This window comes from Pavona decussata, unplaced genomic scaffold (assembly GCF_977016875.1).
Source record: "Pavona decussata unplaced genomic scaffold, jaPavDecu1.1 SCAFFOLD_174, whole genome shotgun sequence".
Classification (NCBI taxonomy): domain Eukaryota; kingdom Metazoa; phylum Cnidaria; class Anthozoa; order Scleractinia; family Agariciidae; genus Pavona; species Pavona decussata.
In genome coordinates this window covers 1,786,462-1,808,563 of record NW_028145585.1, presented here as the reverse complement: position 1 = coordinate 1,808,563, position 22,102 = coordinate 1,786,462, and the positions used below count along the sequence as shown (strand labels likewise).

The following is a 22,102-nucleotide window of genomic DNA, read 5'->3' as shown; positions in this document are numbered from 1 at the left end:
CAGCACTCAAGTTCCTTTCCGCCAGGCGTTCCTTGCGGTATCGATCCAGTCCGACTCGAACGTTTGAGACGACATTCTAATCTCCCTTACATGACGTACAAATCAAGAGCTACTTTCGCATGGAGAAAGCACCATGAGTTATGTGCTGAATAAATTGAATACGAAGAAGGAGGTGGATAATGCAATCAAGACTTGTGAGGACAAGGTTCTCGTGTTGAGGTTTGGGCGGGAGTCCGACACAGTCTGTCAGCAGCTGGATGATATTGTAAGGAAATGTAACAGGCCCAGTATCCTTGCTAATACTCTACAGGGTCTCTACAGCGATACAGATTTGTCGTAAAACTTTATTAACTTTCTTTAATTATACAAGGCTGGTTTTGACTAGGACATGAGCATAAGCATAAAGGTAAGAAAGTGAGAACAGTAGTAACATAAGCATAAGGACAGACACGCACAGAAAACCATTTTTTGACATAATTCTCGATACCAGCTTCTCTCGATGTTAAACAAGATGGCGGACGAAACTGTTGACTGCACTGTGCTTGTGCTTATGTCGTCCCCCATTCTCATTAGTGAAAACTGTGACATAAGCATAAGAAGAATGAATGTGATCCTTTTTCTTATGCTGCAGGTGTTCTCACTTGCTTTAATAAGCGGCAGTTGTGCTTATGCTTATGTCCTAGTGAAAACCACATTTTACAGGCGTAATGAAGCTTGAAACTTATTCTATTTTCATGTGTAGCTATTCCAATTAAAGTTGTCGGAAAGCCTGTATGACAAGACTGTAATATGATTTGGGTAATTTAGTAGTAAATTTAATGAACTCAGCTATGGTGCAGATGTGCAGAAGATTAATCACAGAGGTAAATGTTGGCTCAATTACCAGCTGCTGTTCGGGAAAATGAGCCTGAGGAAAGCCGGACCCAAGGGAGCAGTGGAAATCTAGCCTATGGTAAATGTGTATAGTGTTTTATCATGGCAGCCAAATCAAAGAAGATTTAAGGCTACACATACTACTTTGCAGCCTGGCATAGACAACCGACAACGTTATTATTGAAGTAGCTGTATATTACAAATGACATTCATTTGCAGGTTATTAGAACTTTTGTGAGTAGATTTCTGTATAATACCAGTATGTTTCCTTTTTTCACATGTAATCCCTCAGAAACCAACAGTAATCATGAAAAGAGTTTTTCTCAGAAAATGTTTGCATGATTATGGGGCCTCGCAGAGATCTTGCTAATATTATTAATTTTACTTTTACAGTAGTTTCAAACACTCAATGGTATTGGCATCATATCAGGGAAATTCAGATTCCCACTCTATCGAGGGCATGGAAAACTGGTCACAATCTGATTGGTTCAAAGGCTTAACCTTTCACCAATTTGTACAAATTGATTTTACAAAGTTGCCTTGTTTTACCTTGACAAAATAGCTGGCCAAGACGTCTCATGATGTTTCTCGCATGGCGGACATATATATTGTGGATGTCGACACAGTGTCAGTCTACACGCATTACTTTGACATCTCTTTGATACCAGCGACTGTGTTTTTCTTCAATGGACAACACATGAAGGTTGATTATGGGTAAGATGCAAAGTTCAAACCAAACTTAAATTATACAATCAGGGGTTTCAGGCAATAAGGGTATTGACCATGTGTGAACACAACTTTGCCCATCTTCTTTTAATATCTTGTCTGGCGTTTTCCATAACAGGAGATGTCAAGTTAACTATCTTGCCCAGTTACACTTATTTCTGGCCAGCCTGTTAAAAATCTTCATGAAACCCCTGTACAACTGGCATTGATCCCTAAGTAGGCACATTTCCTAAGGGGAGAGTTGAAGGCTCCCAGCCACACACAGACATCAATAGATCGGGGCCCAGTTGTTCAAAGCCCGTTTAAGCTAATCCTGGATTAGCAAGAATTTTGATTCAAGTTAAATTACTCAACAATAAAGATTTTTCAAAAAGATTTCTGTCCCTCAGTTTTGACTTTGACTTTTCTTTACAATCGGCTTAAAATTGGGTTTTAAAATCATTTTTAACGAGCGAGCTGAAAACCTTGGTTAACTTTTAATTATGGAGATAAGCGTTAATTGGCTTTCGAACAACTGGGCCCAGTAGAGGTTCTTACCAGTGGTACATGTATGACCATCCAGATGAAAGCTAATGAGCATTCTGTAGCCAAAATATGTCAATTTAAGTGTTCTTAAAAGAAACTTTGATGGCCCAGAATTGTTTTTTCTAATAAATAAATAAACACTATATTATTTTACTTCCTTTGTCAGCACACCTGACCATACCAAGTTTATTGGAAGCTTCAAAACCAAGCAGGACTTTATTGACCTTGTGGAGGTGATTCTCAGGGGAGCTCTAAGAGGAAAGCTGATAGTCACCTGCCCCATAGACCCACGCAATATTCCCAAATATGACCTCTTATACAAAGACATTTAAAGTATTTGTTGATTTCAAATAACTGTAATGGAAGAACTAGTCAATGTATGGATACTTGTCTTTCTCGTTGGAAGAGTGTTAGTTGCACAACAATTGCTCAACTTTTCTACAGGTTACAAATTTACCATCCAGGGCCAGTTTGCATAATTCATCTTAAGATTAGTGGGTATTTTCTGCAACCATTAGCTACATTCAGATTTACTTAAAGGATAGCAAAGACAAACTGTGCACAAAAAAAATCATTTGAAAGGCAGGGAATAACTGCAGAAAATTCCGACTTATCTTAAGGTGCTTTATTCAACCAAGCCCCAGAGCTATGTGTAATATTTAGTGTCAAGTTGAAATTGAGCTTGAAGTGACTCTACCACAGCTGATAAAGGGTCATTGGCCGTTTTTATACTAGAGGACGCATTATCCGTCTGGACGAACTTGGGCAAACATTTGTTGTTCGTCTAGTTATTCGTCTCTAGTATAAAGACGGGCACAAGATGCATTATCCGTCTGGACGAATTATCTTCCATTCTTCGTCTTGAACGACACACAACGGAAAATAGTTTGTCCACACGGATAATGCGTTTTGTGCCTGTCTTTATACTAGAGACGAATAACCAGACGAGCAACAAATTCGTCCAGACGGATAATGCGTCCTCTAGTATAAAAACGGCCATTGTTAATCCATTGTTTAGGTCAAAGAAACTAAGTGTCTCATTTGTCAAACATTCATTTAAAATATTGTCGTGTTCTTCACTTGTATCATGTCTTACGAATGAAGGCCTTATATTGTATGTTAATTTATCATTAAAAAATACCAAGGATGCTTGGATACCCTCTAATTAAGAGACTGTATTGAAATGTTTGGTTGATCAAAGAGCTTTTTTTATTCTTTTCATGATAAATTTGCTATAGTGAACAACACACAGTCCATTAAGCAGTTATGTAGGAAGACGGCTATATGCCTCTTCAAGGCAGCTAAATGAAATTTCCTCGAAATAAATTAAGTTCTCGTGAAAATTTTCTCAAACTTTCTTTCTGTGATTGTTTACTGCTATGTATTATCGCGCCCGCAAAAGAGCTGCGATCCGCTCAAGTCCCCCCCCCCCCTCACAGGCAATTGCTTGCAATATTCGCTTTCAAATAGGAGTCCATTTGATCAGTTCTTGCTATGTTTGGCGGTAACAGAAATTACGTAGATAAAGCAGGACTTAGTAAAACGTTTTACATAGACTATACGAAGCACTGATGGGAAGGACTTGAAACGTCAGTAAACCGTGGCGACGAGACACGACGGAATTCTGACAAACATGAAGTGAATGGAGTCTTCATCTAGTGAAAGAAGAACTGCAATCGTTTAAAAATAGACACAAAGTAGGAGTTTTTTCGAACCCACAAATATATGTTGTACGGAGAAAATTATTTGAATCGCACAAGTACGCACTGTGCAGTTCCCATGTCAATATACTTTAAAAAGAACTGGGTCTTGCAGTTATTTGTGTTTCCAAGAATTATTTGCTTTAGGAAAAGTATTCATGGAAATCGCATTCGTTCGATCCATTGGACCACCGAACAGTGCCCAGAACAGGGACCGCGGAGGGGGTCCCACTTTTAAAGTATTATTAAGTATATTAAGGATTTCTCTGAAACGGACGATCCGTGAAAAGTTCACAGAACACAGACAAGCGACAAACAACCCACATCACGCCAACTCTACAGCAGCAGTCCCTACACACTTCAACTTACCAGGTCACTCTTCTGCGGACATGCTACTCATCCCTCTCGAACTACAACCCACCACCAATGCCTCCCGCCGTAAGGCACGCGAGGCTTTTCTAATTTATACAGGGAAAACGTTATCTCCAGAAGGCATCAACAGGAAAAACGAACGCTGAACCTTGATTATACACTTCTATATTTTTGTTATCTCATATTTACAAGTACGCTGCCAATCTTCTTCTTTTTTTTTTTTTTTTTCATGTATTTTTTAAAGTTTAATTTAAGGAGCCGTTACTACATTTTCCTTCAGTATAGCTCTGGCCTAGCCTCCCACGCAGACGTTCTTAGGGGTTCGTCACGCGTTCCTGCCCCACGAGGGCAGGAACGCGTGACGAACCCCTAAGAACGTCTGCGTGGGAGGCTACAAGATGTAGCTCTGGCCCTGAGGAAGACTAATTCTATTAGTCGAAATATTGGCCACTAATAAATCTGCCCTTTGCCGTAGTGCCAGCCTTACATTCAGTTTTGTATTTTCACGTTCAAGTGACGCCTGACACGAGGTCTTTCACAAGAGAGATCCGGTAAAATTACCAGCAAGTTTAATTCCTGCGTTGTGTGGACCTCTGCATTCAAAAGTTTTCCTAGCAGAGTGTTGGTGCAAGTTGGAAACGCTAGCCTTTGATCAGTACCAGTGGTAGGCTGGCCATTCATGTGAGTTTGACTAGCTATAGTACGTATGCATGAAATGGGCAATGGAACAAAGAAAGAAAGCGGATGTTGAGAAAATTAAGTTACTATTTTGCACAAATTATACTGACAAAACGGGCAGTGCGTCTTTTCTTATACGGACCGCTATTTAAGATGAACAGCTAGCGTTAGTACGTTTGAAAGGAGCAAAGTGTTTCATTTTTGACAAAAACAAAGCAAACATTGTATTTAATTAAGTTTGTGTGGTAGGAACTGTTCAAACTGTCAGGTAGGAGTTTTTTTACTTTCTTGCACTTTTTCTCGCACTGCTTGATGGACATAAACTAGTTTCGTAATAAAAACCTATTGAACTAGTTGTTCGGTCCGTATTGGAAAAATATTGGTCGAGTTCTTTTGTTTCGCAAGTTACGGACCGAGCCGAAGGTGATGTCCGTAAACTTGTAAAACAAAAAAACGAGACCAATATTTTCCCAATACGGACGTCACGCAAGTTCAGTAACATACATGTATATGAAAAGGAGTGAGATAACAGGTTTGAATCAAAACAAAATCACGCCCAAGCACACAACTGTGAAATGATCTGAAAAGGGCTATCAAAGTTACTACCCAAGGGGTTAACTGTTATCTACTGGAAGTTTGGAATCAAGAGAGCAGTGTGGCATGGGGAGACAAGGAGGGCAAGCCTTTCTCCCACGCTGGCGTCAACGCGAACTGGAAACGAGAGTTCATGGGAGTGGGCCAGCGGTATCCTTCTACCTGAATACACTATAGTAGGGAATACATAAAGTACAAACCAAAAGCAGACTTCAAAGAAAATGGAGGAGTTCTATCGTTGTGTGGTTGGTCCCCAATTGAATCGAATTTTTACGAGAAATAGCCGCGAGGTGTGTGTCGAAGTGTTGAACGTCTGAGACAGTAGCCATTGCTTGTAATCCCGTTGAGGTTTTCTTCTTTGTGCGGGGTGCTACGTGCTACCAATTCCAAAGTTTTTGTCACATGGGCGAACCTTACTGTTAATTTTGTCAGTTTTCCTTTTCTCATCAAACATGCTTTGTACTTTAGAATCGACCCTATGAAGCTAATGGGCTGGAGCAATGTGGCTCGGGTGTTATGCGTGCGGTAAGTTCAAATACATAACTACAAGACAAATTCCATCTGGAAATACAGTGAACTAAAATTAAACGCCGTCCAGTGTGTATGTTTTCTATTCTATAAGCTTACCTCAAACCACTTTCGCTTTCGTTTTTAGCTTATCATTAAAATTAAAATTTTCTTTACTAATTAAAGTTACGCTTATAGATGCAATAGTTTCAATCGTCAATTCGCGCTGATTTCCGTAATTTGTACAGTATATAGACAATAGTGATTTCTTTTTCAGTATTCTCAGGCCGTGAAATTATTGGGCTTTCTTTTGTTCAATGCAATCACTTTCATTATTGTTGTCTTTGCTTAAGAACCGGTAATGAATTTACCAAATTATACTTTGTACCTTGCACAAATTTCAAGTCTTACTAATTTCTTGTGTGTATGTAATTTTAGTTTAGCTTATAAACTACTCAGATGCAATCAAACTGGTCAAATCCAATTGTGTTTATATTGAGTTTGATTGGTGAGCACTCAGTTATCAAATTTTGAATTGTTTGGCTGGAGAAGTTTTTTTTTTGTGTGTGTTATATTATGTTCTGTTTCCAAACACAATAAGTCATTAAGAGTGATTGGTGAACATTCAATGATTATTGAGTTTGATTGCTGAGTGTTTAATTTGTCACCCTTACATGTAGGAGTAAGATTATAACATTTGAGTTTTAATTTACAGCTGTCTTTGGCTTGGTCTGTTTGCTACTCAACTTCCATGTTAACTGGGCCTGCAATAGGATTCTACCTGGTGCGAAAAGGTAAACTTGTGTGATCACCAAGGCTTTGACATGTACCTAAAAAGCATGTTTACTTAATAGGCCTTATCACGGCTTTCGACACCATTTTGACGAGTAGGCAAACACTTCTTGAAATAACAGTGTTTGTATGGAAAACCCGATGTCAAATAATTTTCATAAAACAGTGCTTCTAAGAAATTCATAAATTGGAAACTTTTGGCACTAGGAAAAGGATTTTAAGAAAAAAATTGAAGGGATGTAGCTGTGCCAGAAAGCGTCCAGTCTTGTTTTGAACTTTCCATATATTTCCTTGTATTTTCTTTCAGGGAACTATTTTTAGTAGCAGTTCACGGCGGGTTCGCTTTGCAGACACATGTATGGAAATAAATACTTTCTAGCACAGCTACATTCCTCAGTTATTTTCTGTAAAATCCTTTACATAATGCCAAACGTTTCTAATTCATGAATTTAGCAGCAGTGATGTTTTATGAAATTATTTGACATCGAATTTTCATACAAACACTGTTATTTCAAGACGTGTTTGCTTACTCGTCAAAATGGCGTCAAAAACCGGGATAAGGCCTATTCAGGTCAGGTTGCATGCACATTGATGCATGGTAAAGCAACACTTCCTGTGCGAAAGAGAATAACAATGCTACTTATGGTCATTAGTGATTTCTGGACAACACAGAATGAATTCAATTTTGTATTTCTAAATCTGTATTAATTTGAGTTCGTTTGAACTTAATATTTCAGTAAAGTACCTCGTAATACTGAGGTACTTTTGTGTGGTTTATGACAGTGCGTGAAAAGGAGATCTTAGCAATGACTATTGGAATTATCTAAAAAGAAAATTGGGAGTAACCACACATTTTAAGGTGTTATTTTAAGGTGTGAAAATGAGTTGTTACCTCTAATTTTCTTTTTAGATTCCAACTACCCTTGCTTTTATAGTCTTAAACTGTGAAAAAATATATTACTTGTTTTACCTGTTTTTACCATCCTAAAGAAAGGTGAGTTTTCCCGGATCATGACGAGATGTGCATTAACAAAAGGAGGCACAGTCCTTAACATTAATTTAATAAACTTAATACAAATTTAGAAACATAAATTAAATTAATTCTGTGTTGCGTAAAAACTGTTGATAGCCATTAGTGAGTCTTCAACAGATTTTTTATGCCAAACAGAAGCATTCTGCAGCCACTGGATCCAGTTATTTTTTTAATTACCTGAATGTGTTTCCAATAGGTTTATTGAGCCATGCAGGATTGGTGAGTTTGTCAAGGTTTTTAGGAACAGGACTAATGGTTGTCTTTGGAGCATTATGTGTAAGAGGTAATTCAAAATACAATCTGACTTGTTTCAATATTATTTTTTTATTTCAACTGTCACTCTTTGACAGTTATCTGTAATAATTATGCCCTTATATTTGAGGCTTAATGTTGTGTATTCATGCTTGGTGAAATGTCATGGCTTGCATGTTCCCTATTTCAAAATTTAATGTAAGTATAAGTTACCATTGGTGCAAGCTGCTTATAAGCACATTTTTACTTAATTAAAACTTTCACTCACACAATTATTGGAAATAATTTATTAAATGTTACCAAAAGGTTTCTGTTAAGCAGGAGACAAGAAATGATTCTAATAGAAAGCACAACGCTTTTTGAGTTTGAAATGAGACATGAAGATGGCTCATGTACAAGCGGAAACATGTCTCATTTCAAACTCAAAAGCGTTATGCCTTTTATTTGAAATAAGGTTTTTAATAATAATATTGTTAATAAATTCAAAATGTAGTCAGGTTGAAGACTCACTGATCTTAATTTCATAACTCATCTGTCATCAATTCATAGGATATGGACGTTTTAAGAATCCAGATTATAGAGTATTCTTAGCTCTTTTAGAAGAAACAAGAATTAGCAATACTGAGGAAAACAAGGTGTGTCAGTATACTGTGTGTAATGTACATTGTATGTGTTGTGGTTCAATAATATTTTTGTTTTTGTTTTGGTCTGGCGAAGACCAGCAGTATAGCGGTCAAAAGGTTGTGATCTACACCCGTAGGTATGCGACACAATGGTAAGACAAACAAGAAATTTTGAGCTATCATTTCCAGCCACAATGACTAACACCTTTAACAACAACTTAAAAATTTCCTTATTCCACTTCACTTGTCACTAGAACATTAAATATAAAGAAAAGTGTTGCATGCTCTTTATCACCCCCTGCCTGTTGGGAATGCTAGATTAACTGTGCTTGACTAATATCCTCAGATTCATGAAATTATCACAGAATAAATAAAAAAATAGTTAACTTAAATTTGGTGACTTTTGGTGAGAAAACCTAATCATGTACCTTCACATGGGCTATACCCACAACTCTTTTTTTTTTTGCATATGCAGTAAAAGCATGGCCTCTGTGCAGGCTTTTGCTTTACTACAGAGAAACACAACTTCACAACCTGTATGAACATGTATCTATTATTTTCAAAAGCTGGTTCACTAGGTAATGCAGTTCCTGAGTTTGAATAAAGCCTAGTGGCCATGGATTATCATCCATTTTTAAACACTGGATTGTTGGACAATACATTTCCAGTGTATTGATTGGCTTGTAAGCCATGGAATAACAGCCATTATACCATGCCTGAGAAATAGCAGTTATTAAATTGCCTTTGGTTGTTCTGGCAAAATGGCATCAGCAAGATCTAGTTAAAATATTTCTTGGTTGTTTTTAACAAACACACAATGTATTTCACATGCGCTTGTTGGATGTGAGACGATTATAACCAACAAGGCATGTAATTCATATTCAGTGCATGCTTGTTAAACATACACCTGTGCACATGTTTTACCTCCCAGTAATGATCATGTTGTGTCACCTGGAACACTTATTGCTCATTCATCATTGGTTGGCTTTGATTACTGTATTTTGTAGAGAAAGCTGGGATTATATGACTTTAACTTTAGAGCATGGCCTGTTGATTACAAATGGGATGAATCTAAAGCTGGGTATGTACAGTTATTTTTGTTTTTAATTATTCAATAATGTTAAATTACAGCTGACACATTTAATTAACACCAGTTTTTATTAGAGTCCAGATATTAAAAAGCAACTTTTTAATATTTTCAAAACCTTTGTATTTCAAACTCTTTTATTTGAATATATTTAATCAATGCAGCATGCCCAAAGCTAAGTTCCTCACTTGTACTAAGTAATGTTGGTGTTTGGATTAGGGTGTTATTAGTCCAAGGGTAGATCTCTACATGAATATCTTGTATTGTTTTCTTAAAAAGAAACTGTACTCTACTTTACACTCTACCAGGAAACCAAGTACCAATCATCTATTACCAAAATCTAAGCAAATCATGTGCAGAACCCTCCATGTACATGTAGCGTCCCATCAAGGGGAATTAGGACCACATATGATAGCAGATCCTGATTTATGTAATGTACAAGTTTGTGTTGTTCCTTTTCCTCTTGTTCACATCAGTGCTAACACATCAAGGACACCAGAAAATACCACTTCCCAAACCAGACCAACTGGTTTTTTGTCTTTTCTTGGAACTTGGCCTTGTGACTTTCTTAGGTAAGGATGTTGTTTTTTTGAAAACAAAGGATTATTATAATTAATTATTAACAATTGATTTTTTATTTGTTTATTTAATATGTAATGTTTAATAAACAAGTGGGAGTGTTTTATTGGGATATAAAGCAAAGAGGCGAAGCCCACTGGCTTTATACCCCAAGGTGACCTCTTCAGCATAAAATGTTGATATGTATAAGGGCCCTGCAAAAAAGAAAAGAGCCTAAAAAACCTAAAAAGCCTAAATACAGCCACTAACAGTTTAAAAGAATTAAAAAGCTTGATGTGATCTATAGAATTCTAAAGCACAAGTTTTAAAAATCATGACTAATTTAAGATCCTTTATTTCATTTGGAATATCATAAAAAGTTTTGATCCATTAAGGGTACCTGCTTTGCTATTTTGACCAAATCTTACATGTAAGAGTGAGAAAAAATATTTTGTTATTCACCACACTGGCTCAACAAAAAAAGTTTGGTTGCTTGAAGAGAACCTTTGTTTCAAATGTTTGTGTGATTGTAAGATTATGATTACAGTAAACTCCCTTAATTGCGGACACCCGAATTGGGACCACAAGTTACTGTAGTGTCCTTAATAGCAAGGGTCACTGAGTAATACAATAGCTGGAATTTATTTCAGTCAAACATCTGTAATTTATTTTTGCTGTGGATTTAGCTGCTGTTTGTATTATCAGGGTGTCCGTAATAGTGAGGTGTCTGCAAGGCAGAGTTGACTGTATGATACGAAGCTTGCTCAACTGTGGAGTTTCTCAGTAATAAAATAATTAGGTGTTAATTCATTATTCATGGGTTGTGAGTAGCACAATTCATTCCATTTAAAGATTACTTAATTAGTATCATAAAGTATCACAATGCCAGTTTTTGTGTTTTTTCTATGATAATGTGGTTGTTGTTATAATTGTGGTTTCCAGGTATTTTGTTGCTCACTCAGTTGGTCGGCCATTGATCTACCCAGGATCCACTGGTCTGCTTCAGAGTGGATTTGGTAATTTATTTAACTTGTTAATAATTGCTGTAAGTATTTCTTAGGGACCAATTCTCCAACATTAAATGGGTTTAATATGGCATACAGTGCACTTGAACATTTCATTTGCTTAATTTGACACCATGGGATTTTGTTTCTCCTCCTTAAAAGAAGAAGAATAAATATTGAAAATCTCTTTAGGATTGAAGGGCTGTTTAAAACTGATGATTTGACCTGATCCAGATTTAGTTTAAAACTATTTATAATTCGGCATGGAGACTAGTTATCTTAGTGCAAAAAGCACATGATAATCTTTGCTTTGGGATGCAAAATCAGAGCTAATTTGGAGAAATTTAGATTTTAGAGTTTTCTTCTAAGCCCTTTAATCTGTTTTTCTTGAGGTGTTTTTGAAATGTCTTAAAAGAAAATTTAAAAATTGTGAGCATTTATTTACACAATTCTGAGGGCAGCATTTGAGGAGTTCTTCAGTGGGCATCCTCACTTAGCACCCCTGAAAAGCACATCATACTGCCTACACTGTAGTTGAGGACATCCATATACAGCTGTTTCGACAAAGGTTGTCCAAAAAAAGCGCAAAAGCATACGCGACAATGCTGAAAGGTAGTCTGGGAAATATCCAATAAATTTCAATAAAAACTCAGAATCCATAATGCATCGTCCGTACAGCGAAGACTCGAGATGGCGGGCAAATTATTGAAATTTATTGGGTATTTCCCAGACTACCCTTCGGAATTGTCGCATACCCATTTACGCTTTTTTGGACAACCTTTGTCGAAACAGCTGTATGCCAACATGTTGATGCATGGAGGGTCACACAGCCATCTTTTTAAAGACTTCTCTCACTTGGATGATTGCACTATATAGTCAGGCTATTGTCAGAATGGCTGATAAATTTCAGAAAAGATACATACCAGTATTATACTTGTAAGCTTGGCTGTCTATGTGCTACATAGTTTATCCATCTTCTAATGGGATGTTGCATTCAATCATCTTGCAGCTGAACCTCTGATGACAGGGAGAACATTCTTGATTGAACGAGTAAGTTAGAACACAAACAAAACCAAGAGGGCACAGTCTGGTCATGAAGATGTTTTGTTCTTGACCACCGTACTTCAGACTCTTACTTTATGGTGTTTTAATTAATCTGCAGAGCGGCAAAAGGGCCAAACTTGTTACGGCTGATGGAAATGAGATTGACACCATGTTTATGGACAAGAGATCTACTGCCACCACCCAAGAGAGGGGTGACACTCTGGTTAGACAAACTTTAATAGAGCGACGTGCTCATTAAAGACCTTTTTAAAAACCTTTTGTAAACAGGATTCGCTTGCTGGTGACAAAAAGCTTTCAGTTAGACCCCTAGCCCTGATCACCAAGTAACCTCGCCTCTGGAAATGAGGTTTATACTAGAGGCGTGAGTGAAATCTCTGTTGTCTGAAGGGCTTACAATGTAATTAACACAGGTCCACTGAATTTGAGGTGGGATTCTACCATCAAAATAAGTTTGTATAATTAAATAACTATTGGCTACTGTAAAGAAAGTTGTGATGTCAGCTTCTAGAAATTAATGATGATGAGGAGGAAAATTTTAGAATACTGCTCAATGTGGTAAATAAATAAATAAAAATATTTAGTGTGAACAGTCAACAGCATGGTTCAATTGACTCTGTTGACAGGTCATAACATGTGAAGGTAATGCAGGATTTTATGAAGTCGGTCTCATGACTACACCATTGAAAGGTTAGTCTTTAGTTTCCAGTGTTGTTTTCCAATAAATTTTGTACATTACCCTAATAGGTAATAGTGTATTTTGTTGGACATAATGCATTAAGACCTGAAGTTCTAAGATCAAGTGTTCAACTAGACTGTTCAGAACACTTGATCATTTTTTTTGAAAATAAAGATATATTAAGCACGATCTGCAGTCTAAGATCAAGTCTTCAACTAATGTTGGGAACACTTGTACTCTAGCCTTGCAGTGCCAATCAATCTTAATCTCCCAGTAGGTCAGTAGTTGCAGCATCTTACTGGTTTGTGGAAGATCACAGACTCAACTGATATTGGGTTGTTTTCTGATTTTTTTTTTTTTTTTGCATCAGTCAGGTATTGCTCAACTCTGTTCAGCTTTTAGCAAAAATATGCTAGCTCTTTGTATTTAAACATTAGGCTGAAAACCTAAACTGACAACTAAGTTTTGATTTTGAGGCATACATGTACAGTGTAAGTCACTAGTAACAATAGTCTTACATAAAACCAATTTCATGTACTTTTCTCTGCATTGATTATACATGTGGCTGTTTATTTCTTCAGTCTCTTGTGTAATTTATAGTTTATTTCTACGGTACATGTGCTATGCTAAGTTGGGTTTGGTCTTTGTTTACCTTTAGCTGGATATTCAGTGTTAGGATGGAATCACCCTGGTTTTGCTGGTAGCAGTGTAAGTTTAGTTAAACATTTAAAATTTATGAGTAGAAAATGATGTTATCCATATGAGTTTTCAAGCCATTCCCTTATAACTGCAGCAGCAATGGCTGCATAAGATGTTAAAGGACCTACTAAACCTTGTGGGAATTTGGCCTTAAAATCCAAATTGTCTCAAATTCCATGTATCTTTACTTCTAGATGTAGGTTGGAATACAGATTGGTTATCACTCTGTAGGAAACGTAGTTGTGTGTTTATCTTTTATATTAAGACTTAAATTACACCAGTCCTGTACCTCCTAGGCCTCTTGGCCAAAAACCCTTTGGGGGCAGTTAGTAATTTTTTTTATTATTATTGTTATTTATTTGTATTTTGCAGGGTTTGCCCAGTCCTGAGTCTGAGAGGAATGCCATAGAAGTTGTGATGCAGTATGCAATTGACAAACTAGGTTTTCCAGTCAATAAGATTATCATATATGCCTGGTCAATAGGTGGGTGTTTTACTGAGCAATCACTATCATAACCAGCCATCTTTCCATTTGAAATTGTTCTCAAGCAAATGCTGTAGTACTTTAATTAGAATCTCTTGCGTTAGAAGTACTCACCTCTCATTATCTCAAGGGTGAATGGTAAAAACAGATTAAATTGGACATGTATCCTAGTTGATTTTGGCTAGCTCTTAATAACTCAATGCTTGACACTACATACAGAGGCCTGCCCACAAGGGCAAACTTGAAGCCGGAGAAAATAGTTTGATTCGTTGTCAGTAAAGCTATGGAGATCAACTCTGGCCTGGGGCCCCTTTCTCGAAGGTCCCAGTAACTTACCAGGCCCGATAAGTATATTTTAAAATGTTTTTTCACCAATGACACAGTGATTACAGACATGGTACTTGGCCAATGTTTTCATGTGTAATGTGGCCCCTGGACCACAATCCAGGACAAAGAATGTACAGAATATAATGTACAGAAATTTAGTACCGTAATATAATTATATTTTTGTGTTTTTAGGTGGTTATCCTGGTGTCTGGGCTGCAAAAGTTCATCCACAGATTGGTGGCATGGTTAGTGAAAGCATTTAGAATTAATCACCTTGCCTTATACATCGTCGATCTTATCAACATAAGCTTTAATGTCGTTAACTAATTTTAAATCTTCCAAAAGCTCTTCCAAAAGGTTCTTTGTCAAACATTTGAGCAGTTTTGACTCCAATACAGGGAAATCGCCCTGTAGCCATGACAGTGGCCTTATAAGTACCAGTACATAAAAATTAGATGACTCATACTAGTTTTGTTCAAATTGGGTGAATTTCAAAAATTTGGCTTAAAAATGCACATCGGCCATTCTTGCACTCAGCCCTTTAATTTGTGGCTGACCTTTCGGAAAAGTAGGTTGCCTTACAATACTGAAAGTGTCTGTTTGCAGGTATTAGATGCAACATTTGATGACATAGTTCCACTGGCTCAAATCAAGATGCCTGAAGCTATCTGTAAGTTAGTTTGGTGAATAGTTTTATCTTTTACTTTGACACAGAACTCTTGCTCCTTCCCGTTGTTTACCAGCAGATAAGGAGACCCTAGAAACATGATTGGTGTGTCAAACGGTTGTCTAAACCATGCAAACGAGATTTGAAAAGCCGTACTCGTAGTCGGAGCTGAAGGTCCCTGTTAGTTAGCGAACTATGAACGAAAACATCTCGCACCTTTCCTAGTCTAGAGCCAGAAGTCAAACTGTATGTTCACCTTACAGGCCCTATTTTGCCTCTCAAAACAGGTCAAACCCAAGTTCAGTCCTGGTTGCTTAAAATCTCTAAATTTGGTTTTACCATAGTTAATAAAAGGCAATGGTTCTGAAGCTTGACAAACTACTTTGTTATATGTTTTTGTTAGCGTTTTTGGCCTTGACCGTGCACAAACTACAATAGATTTCGAAATGTGTTGAAGCAACTGACCAATAGAAACGTTCCTGCTAAGATATTCAACTGTGTTGTGAACAGTTAAAACAAAGGATCGTGCACGGTCGCGGCCCTTCCAACATAAACTGCAGCACCATTGTTTTCATGGCAAAGTTTCATAACCAGTCCCTCAATTAACTATGGTTTTACCAACAGAGTTGATAAGGTGACTTGTCCACCGTAAAGAGATTTGAGAGCTCAAGTTTCGTGCGTTAGTTCTTCGTTCGAACGATTCCCACTCCCCACTGATGAAGCATCACACTTGTTTGATACCTTTGTCTAAATACATTCTGTTTACAGGTAGTTTCACGACAAGGGTAGTAAAGGAATATTTTCATTTGGACATAGCTCGTTTGCTCTGCAGGTATTTCCCTTTTCTTGATTGTAGTGTATGGGTTTGGAGAATCTGTGTTAAAGCAGACAATTAAATGGTCGCTATATATTAGGCATGGTATAATGGCTCTTAGTATAAATCTACTAGTGTTCTATCACGAATGCCGTTCTCTGATTGGCTACGTTACTCGCTATCTATTCTGTGACAGATAGTGAGTAGCAGTTTTCAACAAAATGACGGCCTCTTCGTTGCGTTTTCGAAGTGTCTGCGATGAGGAAATAGATAATTTACTTGTTTAGTTTTGAAGGACAAGTAGATTTATACTAAGACGATTAGATTATTCGCTCTCGATTTCTATGCGTGATAGTTGATTCGGGCTTCGCCCTCATCAACTATCACGCGATAGAAATCTCGAGCTCATAATCTAATTGTTAAATATACCATTGTCGGTAAGCCAATCAAATCCCTGGAATTCCAGTTTTTCATTTTAATTATTTCTTAAGGAGTCTGTTGGAAGCTTCTTTCACCCTCCTGTTCTGAGTGCCAAGTTTCTTAATTCATTGTGTTTGTTGTTCTTCAGTTACCCGGGTCCAGTGCTGATTATCAGGCGAATGAGAGATGAGATCATAACCACTGAGTAAGCTAGTCTTCATAGTTTTGCTGTCTCTTTCGCCGTTTTCTGTTGTTTTCAGACGATCCGCATTTAAGTTTATGATTTACAATAGCCTTACTGTGGCTACAAAAATCTTTTTCAGTTTTGTCCAATGTTCGCCGTACGTTCTTCCCTACAACTCCTACAACGACTCTTTTTTTTTTCAAAAGAATCGAGAGATTTAGAATTTCGTTTACGGCAAACGTGAGATTCGCGGTTTTGTTTTCTTGAAAAAATGAGTACATAGATTAGAATAGTGCAAAATAGTTCTAACCTTTGATGCTAACGCAAACTACTCAATTTGACTGAGAAACTGTTAAACAGCGAGCGGGAAACGTAAGATAAACATGGTCACGTGGTCATTTCTGCCGTTTTTCGTTTGTCGTAAACGTAATTCTGGACCTCTCTAATAAGGCCAGCGCTTTTCACACCTCTGCACTGCTTTTGATCTCCGTAGTTATTGTACAGTCAACTTCTGCTAAAAAAAAATAATAAAAAATAAAAAAACTGCGCTGAATACGATGAACGCAAGTTGCGACATATTTCTAACATGCTTGTTGGATGTCAATACTCGGTTGTCTTGTATTTAACCACGCTTTAGTTTGTTGTTTGAGGGCTCCTCGGAGGTAGTTTATCCCCCGGTATCGCAACTGCGGTTGATGGTAACAAAGAGGGCGCTACATTTGTCAGAACTGGCTGCCAAGACCGACGATCAGTTTGTAAATGGAGATAAATGGAGAGTACCGTTTGGTTAGTTCCGGCGTTTGTAAGATATCGTAAGAGAGGCTTGCACAGTAGCTGGCGTGCAGACGTCTCCTTTGTTCCGAATTCACGTCTGTATGCAGGCTACTTGCACAGCCTTTGTTCGGGGAATAGCGTTTCTTTATCGATAGGAGACTAGGAAAGAGCTGACTGTGACTACTTTGTGCTATTTTTTTGCTACAAGGGAAGGAGAGATCTCGTCAAACCGAGGCAATGATCTGCTAGTGAAGTTTCTAAAGTTCAGGTAACAATTCTACTTTTCACAGTTGTTGTTGTTGTTGTTGTTGTTGTATTTACCTTGTGTTGTGGAGTACTAGCACACGTGTCACAGGACTCCCGCGCGAGCATCGCGTTCGTAGCACCCCATGATCGAGCAACATTTTTTGTAAGATGAATGTCGGAGTTATTTTTAGACGACGTTCAGCTGCGGGCCCAACAATGCTTTCTAAAAAATGTTGCAAATGTTGTATAACAATGTTAGACCCCGCTTAAGGTAGCAAAAAGACAAACAACGACCCTTCTTCGAAATTTCCGAGATGCTGAATGCTGCTATCAACAAAACGTCCGTTGCAGTGATATTCCCTTTCAAGAAGTCAATACTTTTGTGCTGATCCCGACACGTTCAAACGCACGAGTAAATTTTTTTTGTCCTTGCTTAGGTATCCTAATCTACTTGATGACGATGGTGAGGACATGTTGTGGGAATATCTTGCTGCACCTGATCAAGCTACTAAAAGTAAGTCCTCAGTTTAAAACAATCAAACATTTTGTACCTCTTTTCCTCCTAAAGCCAAAGCGTGAAATACATGCGGTGGCTCTTAGAGCGGTTTTCATTCGAGCGCACCAAAACCAAACTAACTCTGGCCAATCACAACAAACACAACCAGCGCAATGAGCCAATCAGAACTCGAAACAAGGACACGTAACCGGCGCCAAACGCGGGAAAACGCGTGCACGCGTCACAACTGGGTTTGTTTTTGCTTCTCATTGGTTGAGAAAGTGGCGCGAGTTTTGTTAACCAATCACAGAGTTGGTAAAGCAAAAGCAAAGCAAAACCAAAGTTAGTTTTGACACTCAGTTGAAAACCGCTCTAAAATGACCAAGCATTCTGTGCCTCTTTTCCAAAACTCAAACCATGAAAAACGTGATGTGTCCTTTAATGACGAATGTTGATTATTTTCTGTGTAACAGGAGCCATGTTTGATAGTTTGAACGTTGACATCGATTTGTGCAGATCAATGTACAAAAGTTATGTCGATCTAAATGGCGCGGATTTCCCTATGATGATAGGTAAGAGGCATTTTACTGTTATATGTGTGCTTTTCATAATCATTTTTTAAGTTAAGAATGTGCATACCGTATTTACTCGAAAAAGCGCCGCATGAGGTTGTTTCGACTTTTTGCGGATATGGCTTTTTATTTTTGGAAGACTAGCTAACTAAAGGAACGCCAGAAGGAAAGGAATTGTGGAATTCCTTTATAACACTTGTAAATGTACACATTGGGACAAACGGGAAACGTGGTGTATATCCTAATTTTTGTTGTTACGTACGTGTGGCTTGAATGGAAGAGCTGTTTTTGTTTGTTGTTTGTTTTTGTTTTTGTTTTTTGTTGTTGTTGTTGTTGTTGTTGTTTTGTTGTTGTTTTAATCTTCATCTGCATGAGATATTTAAAAGTTGCTAAAACTCATTTGGTACATCACGCCACTTAACTGTTAATCGATCGAATGCGTTAGTTGATTTTAATAATTTTGATATTTTCTTCTGTTGTTATCAGGACAAGATCTATCCGCTGATCAAAGAACTCACTTGCTCATGTTTCTGGTAAGTTGCTAGTGGAATTATGAGTTGATCCTCACATGATCCTCGCATGTGTTACATGTCATCCTGTTACAACTTTTCACACTTGAACTTTTTGACAACTTTCTGATGGCGACTGTTCCAATTAAGTGAACTGTGAGAGGTGGTTTAATCAGTTGTCTCAAAGAATCCGGCCTTTCAAGTTCCTGCTTTTTCATTGGCAGATTCCAACGGAAGCCATCTGAAAGATGTGGGGAAAAAATGTCAAAACAAAATCGCATTATTGGCTCAGGGTGACAGTGTTGTTATTTCTCGTAGGTGTTAAAGTATCTTATGGATTTTGATGCCACTCACTGCATCTCTTTGCCTGCCTCGGAGTTTCGCTTGCCATGGAATGAGCAGTGAGAGCGTGCAACTGGCGAGTTTACAAACTGGACAAATGGCAAACGAGATGAAGTAGTCGCTGTGTTCTTCGCCCTTTTTTTATGCCGACAACCGCGGAAATCCAATGTCTTGCAGACTGTAAAAAAAAGTTATTTAGCACTTGTTCTACTACCTGGAGAAGGCGGTATGTGAACGTCGCTAGCACCGGTATCATGGCCTTCAACGGAGGACCTTGGCGAGTTTTCAAGGCTGATCAAACAAGCCGTTGTTGGTTTAGACGGCGAACATTCGGCATCTCTGTGTGAGTTAGTTTTGCGTGCAAAAGTGTTGTTAGGTAAAAAAAAAAACGTTTGACTGAGCAATGATAGGTGTTTCTGGTAGAATTGTTGGGTAAAGTTGTGGCTATATAAAAACGGGAATATTGAGAGCAATAATTCAGTAGAGTTTCTAGCTTGCTACCGCACAGTGAAAACAATGGCTGTTTTGTAGTCATTCAAAAAACTGAAAATAAGCCCCCACCCCCCTCCCCTTCCCAAATCTCAGACACGTTTAAACTCATGGGTTAATTGTTTAAGGTTGTTAGCATCGTGTTCCAAGCTATTTTAAGCCGTTTTTATTGATATAATCCTTCCCTTTTTGAAACAAAAACAACAGTGAAACTCCCAGAAAGCAAGCCCTTCCCGAAACCAAGCTCGTAAAATGTCCTTCGAGCGAAATTCAGCCGTGGGCTTATATTCTTAGTCTCTACAGCAGCCCTTGTTTGGCTCAAACAGTAGACAGCAAAACAGTTCATATTTGAGCGCGTCAAGCCGTAGTGAAGACACGCGTGGTCCTAGAACAAAAGACTTTGGTTTTATAAACTGAATTTGATTGGCCACCGTAAGGAGATTTAAAATCTCAACTGAATTTGATGAGGTTAATTGGCCACTGTAAAGAGATAGTTTAAAATCTGACGTTTCCAGGGCTAGCCGTGTGAGAAGGTCTGGCGTGCCTTCCTCAGAACTCTCAAAAGCATTTCGGGCCTGAAAAATATTTTACTTGCACAGTGTTTCTTATCAGAAATTAAATGTAGATTTTTAATACTTATGAAAGCTACCACGTTGAAAACTTTACAGTTTTAAGAAAACCTTCCACCAATTGATAGAAAACGGATTTGAAAATTACAGGGAGTTTCGAGAAACGGATCCCTGGATTGATTTACAATGGGAAAAAGAACTGATAAAATTCTCACTTCTCACACACCTTGCCATTGTGAGTGGGTCCTTGGCTCCTGCGGGAAAACCCGCGGGTATCCCGTCTTTTGATCATTTGTAGCTCTCGCCGTGAGTTTTCCTCAAAGAAAGCGACTGTTCTGTCGTCTATTTAGAGTGCAAACCTCAGGCCGCAATAAAGAAAGTAGGTTAGAATAGTAGGGATCACTTTGATGTAATGGTTAGGTCAGTCGACATATCGACATGTTTAGTATATTTAATTAAACCGAGATTCAATAATAATTCTTGTCAAGCTTGCAATGAAAATACTGTTACGAAATTAGAGGTGATATTATAGTCTCTGAATGTTTTATTTATCTTGATCTAATCGTAGCATTTTTAATATTTTGGTGTAAAAACTTTACGCACAGGGTTACAGACTACAGAACACTTTTTGGGAATAGCCTGATAGTAATTAGAGCTAGTAAAAAAAGAAAAAAAGAAGTGACCCTTTTTTGTTGTGTTTTTTGTTATGTCGTTGTTGGTGACGCATGTTCGATATGCTCGATTTCCTGGCATGTTCTGTGAGAATTTTGAACCTGGCTTTCGGGAGTGGCGGAGGCTTGAGAAAGGACAGTTTCCTGTGCGTCCCATTAGGGAACGAAAACGTCACTTGAAAATGTTATCTCATTTGCGCTACTTCGCGATTATTTTAACTCGTTCAACTTCTACACAAACGAGAAACTACCCAGGAGCCAAATTGGTAGGAATGACATTCAAGTTAAGAACTGAGAATGGAAAATTCACCGTCTCGTGTTCACGTTCTCCATAAAACCTTGTATTTGGTTATTCCACGTTGTTGTTTTGCAGAGGACTGCAAAGAAATGTACCAAAACTTAAAACGCACGTAAGTGATTGTTTTTGCTCATTAAGCCTTTTGCTTTGTGGCGTTGTCGTTGCCGTCGTGTTTTCGTAAGGTCGCTAACGAATCACGACGGCAACGACAACGTCAAAAAAGAGGAAACAAAGTAACAACACAGCAAAAGGTTAAATGACCTTAACTGTCGTTCTGCACGTGTATTAATATAAAAATTTCCTTCTCTTTCTGGTTTTGAACGCCGTTGTCACTAATGTTCCTGGATTTATTCGTTCACATTGTGCAAGTTGAACGGGTTGGAATAATAATAATAATAATAATAATAATAATAATAATAATAATAATAATCGGAGAACAACTAAGAGTGGTGAGTGAGTTGGTTATTAGGGGATGC

The 22,102-nt window shown here is 37.9% G+C and overlaps 2 protein-coding genes across 2 annotated transcripts; both read left to right on the top strand.

Moving 5' to 3' along the window:
- Positions 1 to 96: 96 nt before the first annotated feature.
- Positions 97 to 3,269, top strand: LOC146463928 (thioredoxin-like protein 4B). The gene is made up of 3 exons (XM_085083949.1): positions 97 to 265; positions 1,436 to 1,587; positions 2,291 to 3,269. Exons 1-3 carry the CDS (start codon positions 134 to 136, stop codon positions 2,454 to 2,456), a joined length of 450 nt encoding a protein of 149 aa, XP_084940075.1. The 5' UTR covers positions 97 to 133; the 3' UTR covers positions 2,457 to 3,269.
- A 2,394-nt stretch (positions 3,270 to 5,663) lies between these two features.
- LOC146463927 (phosphatidylserine lipase ABHD16A-like) lies at positions 5,664 to 20,536 on the top strand. The gene is made up of 22 exons (XM_085083922.1): positions 5,664 to 5,758; positions 5,937 to 5,993; positions 6,691 to 6,769; positions 7,997 to 8,083; positions 8,602 to 8,687; positions 9,683 to 9,756; positions 10,239 to 10,334; positions 11,263 to 11,336; positions 12,334 to 12,374; positions 12,487 to 12,591; positions 13,013 to 13,076; positions 13,724 to 13,773; positions 14,137 to 14,248; positions 14,768 to 14,820; positions 15,182 to 15,245; positions 16,011 to 16,074; positions 16,625 to 16,681; positions 17,643 to 17,702; positions 18,118 to 18,194; positions 18,650 to 18,748; positions 19,235 to 19,281; positions 19,576 to 20,536. Exons 1-22 carry the CDS (start codon positions 5,690 to 5,692, stop codon positions 19,660 to 19,662), a joined length of 1,602 nt encoding a protein of 533 aa, XP_084940048.1. The 5' UTR covers positions 5,664 to 5,689; the 3' UTR covers positions 19,663 to 20,536.
- Positions 20,537 to 22,102: the final 1,566 nt, after the last annotated feature.